An 11,702-nucleotide genomic window follows, 5' to 3' on the forward strand; every position below is an offset into this window, starting at 1 on the left:
AATATTACATTGGTGTTATGTGAGTTTCCGGACGTCTCTGTTTCTTCTTCCAGGGGGGCACCAGGTGCAAACTCTGCCCCAAGAACTGGCGGGCACACTGGAGAAAGTGCTACTGGGGTTCTAAAGGGAGTCAATTCTGGAACAAGAACTAGAAAGACAGTAAATTGAGGCGTTCGCAAATGCTTGCAATCCAGGGCCAAGAGGAGATACTAAATTGAAATATACAAGGCCAATTCCCCCACTGGTGTGAATCAATGTAGCTCCTCCAATTTCTGACTCCTTTACCATCCAGCAACTCTCTGGGAAAATGGTCTCTTTTTCAGTACCACTGAAGCTGTCCAGGGAGAGGCTATCATCCAGTGTGCTGGACCCATCGGGTCAGAATCCATTTTCCTTGCCTGGTTTGGGTCTCTTATAAATCTCCTGCAGAGATGGAAGTGGCAGAATCTCTGTAAATGCAGGGGTGAGTTACTCAAACACTTGCCTTACACACCCCTGGATTTCATACATGACCATTTCCTCTGCGACTAGACTATAAATAATGTCCTTGTTTCTCTCCTTTTGCTCCTACTGATGCCAGGGCATTGGATTAGATTATCTGGACTCAGGCCCCAGCTCTGGAAGGCAGCATGGTCTAACGTCAAAACAAGGAGAGGATTAGGAATGAAGAACCCTGATTTCTAGTCTCATGATGAGTAAATCTCTTCACTGCCTGTGCCTCAGTTTCCCCCATCTTCATAGATTCCAAGACCAGAAGGGACCAATGTGATCATATAGTCTGACCGCCTGTATAAACATAAATCATATAACATCCCCAAAGTAATCCCTAGATTAAATCTTTTAGAAGAACATCTACTCTTGATTTAAAAATAGTCAGCGCTGGAGAATCCACCATGAACCTTGATGTGTTGTACCAATGGTTAATTACTCTGGCTGTTAAAAATTTACACCTTATTTCCAGTCTGAATTTGCCTCACTTCAATTTCCAGCCATTGGATCATGTTCTATCTTTCTCTGCTGGATTGAGGAGCCTGGTATTAAATGATGGTTCCCCATGTAGGTATTTATGAACTGGGATCAAGTCGCCCCTTAACCTTCCCTTTGTTAAACTAAAGAGATGGAGCTCCTTGAGTCAATCACGATAAAGCTTCTAACTTGCATTGAAATCAGTGGGAGTTGGGAGCACAAAGGATCTGCGCCTAAGTGTTATTAAATCAGCCGTGAGTGAGAGAGGAATGGGCCACAAGACAGGAGCAGGGGTGAAGGCAAAGCACCCATTGACTTTAATGGGACCATGATGTCATCGGAAACTTGTGGAGCCTGAACTCACCAGCAATGGGGAGTGGTTATCAGAATGGGGGGAAGGAGATGCTGAGACATCCTAACTCTGTTTATGTACTAGGAGGTTCTGCTGTGAGGGCTGACACACCAGGGACTGAACCGGGGACCGCCAGCAAGGCCCCCATCCCAGCATCCCATTACCATGAGAGAGGGGCGAGAGGAAGGTCTCTCTAATCCATCCATTCATCGCCACCTTTCTCCTTTGCTCTGCGGGTTCCCAATCTCGGGCCATCTTGCCTCCAACAGCTGTGGGGTGGTAAAGGGGCACCTGGATAAACTCGGAAACCTGCAGCGCCGAATGCAAGTGGATTTTCCAGAAAGATGCTGTCGTGGTGTGAAGCAAATGAGAATGTCAGTGCCCCAGGAGCGTGCTCCTGCCCCAGGATGATGAATTTTAGGGGCTTTATGTAGAGACACGTCTGTCTTCCTCTGAGCTAATGTGGAGAAACAATTGTCAAAATAGAGGAATTTGAGTCCTTGATCTAGTTCCGTTGGTCCCTAGCGCTGCTGTGCGTAGAGAACCTGGTGAGATAAATGTTAGCCCAGGGGCTAGAAAGGAAACCAGGAAAGTTGTATTCTACTCCTGGCTTGGCCATATGTGTGATCTGGAGCAAATCCCTGTCTCACTCTGTGCCTCAGTTTCCTCACCTATAAAATGGGGGTAATGATACTGAACTCTGTGATGTGCTTTGAGATCTATTAAGTGGGAGTCCCAGGCTCAAATGCCTTAGGACTAGCACGTGACGACGGACATACTGGGTGCGTCTCCACTTCACCTGGGAGCGAGCGCCCCAGAGAGGGTCCACAGAGTCATGCTAAAAATACCTGTGTAGACGTTGTGGCTCAGGCCAGGGTTTGGGCTCTCCAGCCCACCCAACTCCCCTGAGACTGGAGAATCTGAGCTGCAGCAACCATATGGCTATGTTTAGCACAAGTCTGTGCAGCCAGGCTGTAATGCTCACTCCCTGCTGCAATGTGGACGTGCCCTTGAGGCCAGTCCCAGGTGGACGGGTGCCTAGCAGCACATCACAGGGGCCTGAGACATGAGGCTGCATTTCATAACATTCAACAGAGCTGCAGATGTCGATAGAAGATTCAGGAGATCTGTGTTCAATTGCCAGTTTCATCACCGACTCCCTGAACTTGGGCAAGTCATGTCATCTTTCTGTGGTTCAGTTCCCACCCCTCCCATCCTGTCTACTTAATGAACTCTTTGGGAATGAGCTAACTCTGTGTCTGCACCACACCTAACACCCCAGAGAGCTGTGATCACACCAGAGTTCAGTATCCTCATTCCCATTTTATGTGAGGAAACTGAGGCACAGCAATCACAGTATCTGAGTCCTACCACCATACTTGTGTCTGCTCAGATGAGGAGATCTGACTACACATAACCAAGCTGATTTCTCCTTCACTGTGCACTGTTAGTGTTTGACTCATATTTGGCTGGCTGGGGATTCTGGGTTATTTCTGATGCCTAAAATCAACCTTGAAGAGGCTGAGATTTTGGTTACCCCCATGCCCATTCTAGCTAGCAAGAACTGAGCCTCACAGAAGCTTTGAAATTCTCAACCTATGTCTCCGAAAATTCAGCTCGAGTAAAGAGTTTAAAAATTAAATTAAATCCAATCCCTCTGTTATGAGAAAAGAATCTGTTGTTGTTAATTGCATAGCCAGTGTCAGGATCCTGGGCGAAGGTGGGCAGGATGAGTGGCAGAAGCTCATTCTGCAGGAAACAACCGCCAAGGTTCAGGGTCAGTATCAGGTTGAAGCCCAAGCCCAGGGTCAGGCCCAAGGACAGAGATGGAGACAGGCTGGGGATCAGGCCGAGGGTCAGTGCCAGGTATCAGAGACCATGTGGGGGTGCTGGGCTCACGCAGGAGTCAAGGTCCAACTCAGAGCCAAATTTGCCAGGTGAGGGCAGGAGCATCTAGCAATCTCCATTATTGTCTGGGCACTTAGTAGAACACCCCTTGTGTTTATATAGGGCGGAGAGCCAATCAGGTGTCAGGAGGCTGCTGTCTGTCAAACTGCTTGAGGCAGGACTTCCTGTGGTCTGTGTCTGCAGCAGCAAGCAAGCTACAGAAGCTGTTGGATGGCGGTGGGGAAGGGTTTCCTACCTAGCAAATCTGCTGGCCTGGGTTGGAGATGGGTGGGGCCAGCCAGCCAGCCAGCTGGAACATACCAGTAACTTAGAATATAGCAATACTATGATTTCCCTCTCTAACAGAGACAGGAGCACCCACAGGAAAACTGTGAATGAGCCCCCCAAAGCTGCCTGAGTCTCCAGTGTATTATAAGAGCAGCTCACGGCTGAGAACTGAGCCAGGTGACCTGGTAGATTCTTTGTCACTGGCTGAAACGCTGCTATAGACAGTCCTGGATTGAGGCAGGAAAGAAACCCAAGTGTCAGAATCCAGTGTCCCATCCCTGTTCTTCATGGGAGAGGGGCACACAGGGCCCCTGTGATGTGGAAGGGGGTGTGCACAGAGGCCCCGGCATAGGGGGAAAGAGTATGATGGGGGGGTTGCCTGAAATAGAGGGGGATTGGGAGAGTGGCCCTTTGGGGGAATGGAGGAATGCAAGGAGTTGCTGGTGCATGCAATGAACTCAGCCTACACCAGCTATGAAGGGTGTGATTGCTCCAATAGCAGCAACACCATATTGATTTTAAAAAAAAGTCTCACTTCTTCACCCATGTAGTTGGAGCTAGGCTTGGCCGAATTCAGTTTTTATAATGTGGATGGATAATATAAGTTTATCTTTAAGCATTTTTCCTATTTTTAATCTATTTACATGTTCAGATTTGTGGGAAATTGGGGGGTTCAGACAATGGGGTGGCCAGTCAATAATTATTTAATGAGAGTAGACGTTAAGATTCAAGAAGCTTTTTCTGACTGTTAAAATACAAATTGTACATTTTGATGGGAGAATGCTGACAAAATAAATAGCCTTAAATTGTCAAGCCTCATTTTTCTTACTGGGCTTAGCTGCAAATTTAGATGATTAGGGATATGATTTTGTCACAGTAAAATTAGACAAAATTCACATACCAGTCTGTAGAAAAGTAAAGAGTTAAAAGCTGGACAAGTTTTCAGGCCTAAGTTACAGGGAATGGGGTCAAAGTAAGGGCAAACCTTGTTTCTCTTAATTGGTGTGAATTTTAGTTTGAGTCTTTTATCTCTCTTCTTGTGTTCCCTTTTTGGCCCTCTGTGCAGGGGAGAAGTCTATCGCTATTTCTGTGCAAGGTCTTTTGGTGGGAAAAAGGTATTATCTTCCTTCTCCCCCTGGCATGCCTTTACTTTAAAGAATGTTGGTGTAAAATTTATAGGTTTTAAGGTGATGTGCCTGACCTCTGTATGGTAATCCTGTAAACAACAAACAGGGGCGGGTATAATTATAATCATTATGTAGTTGTTAATATTCATTTTATAGGTGTCAATGTAACCAAATAAGGGTCTATGGGGAGTTGCTGGAAATGTATACAGTTACATACTGTTATGGATAAAATAATTGTAAAGGAACCCCGTCATTGTTCACTCCTAGCGTGGATGTGGAACGAGCAGTCAATAAAGGGTTCTGTCTTCCCAATCCACCCCCGGGACAACCTGTATGATTATTTCTAACACAGTCATGGTAAAAATGTACAAAATCAGGGAATGCTCATGGCTTGGCTGAAGCTGAAGAAGTCACGGAGATCTGTTAAAGTCATGGCATCTATGACCTCCATGACCAAAAACATCTCCTTAATTATTATCAACAGAAATATTTTTTCATTGGTTTGTGTGCATGTACAGTGAAATCGACTTTTACCAACAGAAATCTAATCTTAGGGAGCCTAGATAGACCCGTACAAAATCAGTGTCGAGGAGGCCTTAGGGAGATTGTAATCTCTTTGCAGCAGGGACTGTCTCTTTATTGTGTATATACAGCTCCCGGCATAGCGGGCCCTGAACTTGGCAGTGGGCTCTGAGCAATGGTTTAATTAGACTCAGACTTTAAGGTCAGGAGAAACCATCATGATCATGGAGTCTGACCTTCTGCATGTTGCAGGCCACGGACCCTCACCCACCCACTCCTGTAAGAGACCCCTAATGCTGGTCATAGCTCCACAATTAAGACTGAGTTTTGCACTTAAAGCAGCTATTCAGTGTCTGTTATGTAGGGAGCGGGAGCAGCAGCTGTAGAGAGGGGATTTGGTTCATTCCAGTTAAGCTCGCAGGTCCCCATTTTGTTTCCTCTTTGTCAGTTCGTCCGGCTGGCTGCAGATCCATTTCATGTCTGTGTAGCACCGTGAGCTGCTGATGCGTTCATTGAGATACGCGCATTGTCCGTCTCCACTCACCTTAAACCTACAGTGGAGGTAGAGTCACTCATCAGCTGAATCACACGAGAAGAATCCAAACACCAGACCTCTGTGTAATTACTGCACTCACAGGTCCGGTCTACAAGGGTTGGGCCCCTCTTTTTGTTCTACGTTTGTACAGCACCTAGTGCAATGGGGTCCTGTTCCATGAATGTAGCTCTTACATTCTGCCATGATATAATCAATCAGTAAAAACCAACCAAGTCACGATGCTCTCATCAGAGCTGCTTATAATACACCTGGTTAAACGGTGTCACAGACCATGTCACCCCATTTGCAGTGCATTCTGGGAAAGTCTAAGCAGCTGTCCTGGAGATGATGGCCTTCTGTGGAAGGCACTAAGCTGGGACTCAGGAAACCTACATTCAGAGATCTCAGCCTCAAGTGCTAGAGCTCCTGAAGAACACTTGGATTTTCCCAGGGGAGACTTTCCCGGAAACCTTTTATACACTAGGGATATTCCCCATGGCAAGAACCATTCTAACCCCTAGAGGGGGCAAATTAAGAGATTTTTTTTCAGTATTTTGGCAATTTCATAAAGTAAAACAAAACCCACTTTGGGTCAAACGAAGTGTTTCATTTTGACAAAAACTGAAATGTTTATTTGGATGTCTGCCATCGTTCAGTGTTCTGAATTTAAAAAAAAAAAAATTTATGGAAAGCTTGAATGAGAAATGATTTCAAATGGAAAAACTGATTTTTTATTTTTTGAGTTGTTTTTTTTTTTTCAGATGAGCAATCCAGTTCAACTGACAGGAATTCGCCAAACATTTCTGTTTTGCCAAATGGTTTCAGCTGAAAAGTTTCACTCCGCTCTCGTTGTAACGCACTGCGAGCTAATGCAATGTGGCCCTGCTCCTTGCTCGGTCATTTGCACCACTGGAAAGCGGCTGAACCAGAATAGCAGTAATTTACAACCATTTTGCTCTGGTGTATAAATCACAGTACAAGATGACCCAGTGCAGCTATTTGTCCCATGCTAGTGGCTGGATATTGAGAAAGATTTATGACTCTGCTACTGCTTTTTAACAGGCTTGATTCTTTAGCTCGAGCAGTAGAGACTCATGTTTTTACCTCCAGAAATCCAAAATTCAATCCCAGCCAGGGGTGTTATTACACAGGGCAATATCTTCCCACAAAAGGTGCTGCAGTTGGTTTACTAGGGTTCTGACAATTAGATTCCAATTTATACCCCACAGGCTGTACTCAGAGAAGGGATCTGACCCTCCGCACAAAATGAGGGTGACACCCTGTAGTAAAAGGTTTGTTGTAGTACCTTTTCAATACCTGAAAGGTCTGACCCAACCGTGACCATGCTGTTAAGATAAAGCACTCACATGCTGAATTCTGTACCATCCGCCCACTTCCAGGGTTGGCCAGGGTCCCTCCGGAGGCCGATCCAGCACAAGAGGGAGCCTTTATGTTGCAGTAGGAAATCCTTTAAAAACAGCAAAGAGAGAAATGTCAGGGATGACACTCACCGTGCACCTGGGGTCAGTAAAATCATCATTCACTTACGGAGAGAAATAAAGTCCCCGTGGAATCAGATTCTCAGTTCAGGCTGACACTATTGTGTCAAAGTGTGGCTACAGAGACCAAAGGTCCCAGACCCTCACCTTCCTAGATGATGAGGGTACTGCAGACAGTCCCCGTGAAAATTAATGAATGAAAATTATTAAATGTACGTTCTCAATGTGTTACCTGGGAAAATACCACAATAAGGGGCCAAAGGAAGCAAGGTGTAAATCAGAGCAACCCCAAGGCTGCTCAAGATTACACTAGTGAGGCTGAGACAGTCCCTGCACAGCCCAGCTGTGATGTCTTGGAATAGGGCAGTATCCCTTTAAGTAGCTTGTGAGCCCTCTAGCGGCGCTGACGGTGTTCTACGCCAGTGAAACCCAAGCAGAGCAACAGGATGTCTCACTGTACACAACATGCCAGTCCTAGCTACATGGTTATTAGGACTGCACCATGCCCATATGGGTCCTTCATATTATCACTGTTGTGCAATGAGCAAAAGACACATCCCCTGGCTCAAAAGCACCTCCCCAACCTCCACCATCCCTGCCCCAAGACAGCAATGGAGAATCAGGCCTCTGGTCTTTACCTACAAAGCCCGTAATGGAATGGGACCCTGGAGGCTGCTCCATCCTCCAAGACAGCTGGAGAGACACAGGCTGGGGCCAGTGCCATGACCTCAGCTGTGGAATTTCTTGCTGGGAGAGATCAGAACTGACCCAACCTGGACTGTGGTTAGATCGACGTGTTGGGCCCATTTATGGGACTGGTTAATAATAATAATCGTGAACATAGATTCACATAGTTTATTATTATGAGTATGGCAGTAGCCCCATCTAAGATCAGGGCCCCACTGGGCACTGCACAGACACACAGAGAGAGACAGGCCCTGCTTCAAAGAGCTCACAGTCTAAATAGACAAAGGGAGGACTGTTCTGTGATCCAGGAAACCATCGAACCTTCAAACTTTCCTTGTCTGAACTCCCAGCAGAGGTACCGCAGGGCAGGGCAGGACAGGCCCTCATTCCAGCACTGACCAGTCTGCCACATCTGCCCTATTGTAGCTCACAGAGAATCTATCTCTCGGCCTTACCAGGTCTTTCTGGGTGTCAGTCACAGCCAGGGAGGCACCGAGTGAAGAGCAGTGGCTCTGGCCAGAGGTCCAGTTCCCTTCAGCCTCTGAGAAGAGGTAGCATTTCCCTCGGTAGCCAATCCAATCATCCAGGCATGCGGCTGCAGGAAGCTCCGGAGGAGAGCAATGAGGTTTGGAGGCTACCACTGAATGATATCAAGTAGCACCATGGTTAGGCATTCATAAAATCATGGAAGATGAGGGTTGGAAGGGACCTGAGGAGGTATCCAGTCCCACCCCCTGCTCACAGCAGGACCAACCCCAACTAAATCATCCCATCCAGGGCATTCTTCCCTCCCCACGCTCTGTTTTAATTACCTCCCCATACACATGCAGACATGGGTTTCTAGTAATAAGCCTCACTCTTATCTAGCACTTCATCAGTCGGTATCAAGGCCCCTTATGAAAGAATTGGTATCATTAGCCACATTTTACAGGTGGGGAAATTGAGTCACGGGGAGGGGAAGTGATGGGCCCAAGATCACTCCAGCTCTGCCACTGGTCTGCTGGAATAGACCCCTGTTCTCCTGAGTCCAAGCCCAGGCTGTAAACTGCACTCGTTGCTCTCAGTTACAGGCAGGAAAATTGGCATTTGATATTAAAGTGATCAATAGTGCAGATAACACTGATCCCAAACCAGACTCCGTTACCCATGTTTATATAGGAAATCAGGGCCTGGGGTTACCTTCCCAATAGCAGGACGTCAGCACCTGTGGGTCACAGAATCAGTCACTAGGTGTCAGTGAAAAGACAATAAAGAAGCTACAGGAACCATTAGTCTAACCTATGGAGTCAGGACTGGACTTTGATCTCAGGGACCCTGATGTCAATCTAGAGCAGAGGTTTTCAAATTGGGGCCGGGACCCTCTGGGGGGACATGGAATGTATTCGGTGGGGGCATGAGACATTTTAGGGCAAAAAAACCTTACAGTGCACGTTTTACCCACAGCATAACTAGCAAAAGCTGATTCCTCCCGACACATCAGGGCCTCAGATGGTGCTGTGCATTTGATTCTAGATGGCGCTGTGCATTGTGATGGATTTCTCTTAAGTTTATACAAAGTTGTTGCCTTCTGTAGGTTAATCTGTTTGCTACAACACGGTGTGCACATTTCATTTTAGGCATCGACAACAATCACAGTTTTGCTTTTGGTCTTATTACAATGGATCGTTGAATCAATGCCTTACTGTTTTTAATATTTAGTGAGAGTTGAACACTGTTTTTTTTTTTTAATTGGTAAATGTACTTGTGTGATGGGGGGGGGGGGCATAAACAACTACAGACACAAAGAAGGGGGGGCGCAATCAAATAAGTTTGAGAACCACTGATCTAGAGTGACCCCACAAAAGCCAACGGTGCCCGGGACCGATTCTGATCTCTTATTCTGGTGTCAATCCAGAGTCACTCCACTGAACCGCATGGAGTTGTTCTGGATTGCAGCTCACAGCAGAATCGGTCAGAAGATCACAGTCACACCATTCTCTACCCCAAAGGCTGATGCAGCAGATCCACAGCCCAACAATTTATCACATCACCCCTGCATGCGAATGTCACCATGCAATCGTCCATCAAATCCTCGTGACTGCACTCCCTGGCTGAGAAGAGGCGCAAGTGGCCTGGACAGATAAGGCAGCAGGAATTGTTCTGCCTTGTGCCCTGTGCAGGAGACTGACTGGAGGTAGTCCCATGTTTCCTTCATACCCTGGTGTGGAATGGTTTGATCACAGGTGTCTGAGCCTAGAAAGTTATACTGGAGCAAAGCTGTGTAAAGTACCAAATAGCTGAGAACTGTGAAAACTCGACTCACCTCACATTTCCTTTCATCATCCACTAGGAAAGAAGTAGAAGGGGACCTTAGGGGAGGGAGGGTGAAACCAGCACCAGGGGCAAAGGGGCAGACAATGGGGCAGAGGCGGGGGGGGGGCCTCGGGAGAGAGGTGGGGCAGTAGCAAAGGCAGGAGTCACCACCAGCCACACATGCTCAAAACACTTTACAAAAGGGAGATCAGGGTCCTCATTTTATAAGTGGGGAAACTGAGGCACTGAGGCATGAAACGACTTGTTCAAAGTCATCAGCAGGCCTAGAATAAAACCCAGGTCTCCTGAGTCCCACGTGGAGAGCCCCTCCTGAGTCTCAATCTAGTGCCCTCTCTACTAGGCCACACTGCCTCCCAGTTCAAGGAAGCTACCCCAATTAGCACCAACTGAGAACCTGGCACATTTCTGTTACAAGCGTGCATTCTGCTGTGGGAGTGACTTGGGGAATTTGATGTAGGGAGAGCCCTGCAGAAAAACAGAGCAGCAGCCACTCCGATATTGAAGTGACGGGAACCGGTAGTGAAGCGGTAGATGCTAAGCCAGCACCTGTAATCACACCCGAGATGTTGAGCTCCAGGAGAACGGGAAACAGAGAGCCTGGGGCATGGGAGGCGGAGAACTCACCTGCCAGAGCTATGACTAAAGCAATGATGATGCCCGTAACTGAGATGAACCCAATGGCGTTCCAAGAACAGTTCTTGACCCTGGGTGGAGGCTGAGCTGAAAAATTAAAGCAGCTGTTTACATTCCCCGTGCCATTCTGGAAGAGACAATCAGGGATCAAACTTTGGATCATCACAGAAATTAAGAGCCATGCTACATAACTCAGGCCGTGGCAGGAGGGAGTGACGTGGTCCGAACGGCAGGCTGGGAAGATGACCTGAGCTGCAGAATCTGGAAAGGACGGCTTACGCAGTTCTTTGATTTCAGGCCAATATTTTCAAACGTGGATACTTCAGACAGGCTCCTGTAGCCCCAGTTAGGCATCTAAACGAGAAGCTGATTTCCAGCATTCCAGAGCTCCCACTGAAGCCAGTCAGGGTTTCCGATGCTCAGCATCTTTGAGCACAGAAATAGCCATCCTGGATCAGACACAGGGCCTGGATCACTTCGGCCTGGACCCACACAGGGACTTAGGGGTCTAAATCTGGGGTTAGGCACCTAAATCCAAGGTTTAGACCCCCCTGCGGTGCACAAAACCCCTGCTCCGTGGCTGTCTAGCCCGGCAGAGACCTAAACTAATTCAGCACCTAAGTTTTCAGGGTAGGTGTCTATGTTTCTGCCTCTAGGCGTGTGCACAGCTGCCTCAGTCTAGGTGCTCCGACCCCTAGCTCCCACCTAAGCTCCGGAGTGATCCATACGCTGAGGGAAGTTCAGCCTCTTTCCACCTAACATGCCGGATACCATATGTGTGCTCAGAGGCCACCCAGAAGAGGAAGACCTCCCTTTAGGTAGTGGCTAGGCTGCTCCACAAGGTAGGAGACTCCTGGTTCAAATCTGCCCCCAGAAGGGATTTAGAATCATAG

The 11,702-nt window shown here is 47.4% G+C and overlaps 1 protein-coding gene across 1 annotated transcript; it reads right to left on the reverse strand.

Annotated features, from left to right (window-relative positions):
• Positions 1 to 5,551: 5,551 nt before the first annotated feature.
• Positions 5,552 to 11,163, reverse strand: LOC137153836 (C-type lectin domain family 2 member D-like). Its single transcript, XM_067549658.1, has 5 exons — positions 11,089 to 11,163; positions 10,801 to 10,936; positions 8,319 to 8,503; positions 7,045 to 7,145; positions 5,552 to 5,693 (listed from the first exon to the last, which is right to left on the reverse strand). The coding sequence occupies exons 1-5, from the start codon at positions 11,161 to 11,163 to the stop codon at positions 5,552 to 5,554; spliced, it is 639 nt and encodes a 212-aa protein (XP_067405759.1).
• Between the last annotated feature and the right edge of the window lie 539 nt (positions 11,164 to 11,702).

The sequence above is a fragment of the Emydura macquarii genome, unplaced genomic scaffold (genome assembly GCF_026122565.2).
Source record: "Emydura macquarii macquarii isolate MOO-44397 ecotype Brisbane River unplaced genomic scaffold, CSIRO-AGI_Emac_v2 contig_281, whole genome shotgun sequence".
Lineage (NCBI taxonomy): Eukaryota > Metazoa > Chordata > Testudines > Chelidae > Emydura > Emydura macquarii.

Coding starts and splice junctions, on each gene's coding strand:
- LOC137153836 (XM_067549658.1), bottom strand. CDS start 11,163: ATGCCTAACTGGGGCTACAGGAGCCTGTCTGAAGTATCCACGTTTGAA. Junction 7,146..8,318: donor CTGACACCCAGAAAGACCTG/GTAAGGCCGAGA, acceptor CTGTTTTTAAAG/GATTTCCTACTGCAACATAA. Junction 5,694..7,044: donor GATGGTACAGAATTCAGCAT/GTGAGTGCTTTA, acceptor CCTCCACTGTAG/GTTTAAGGTGAGTGGAGACG.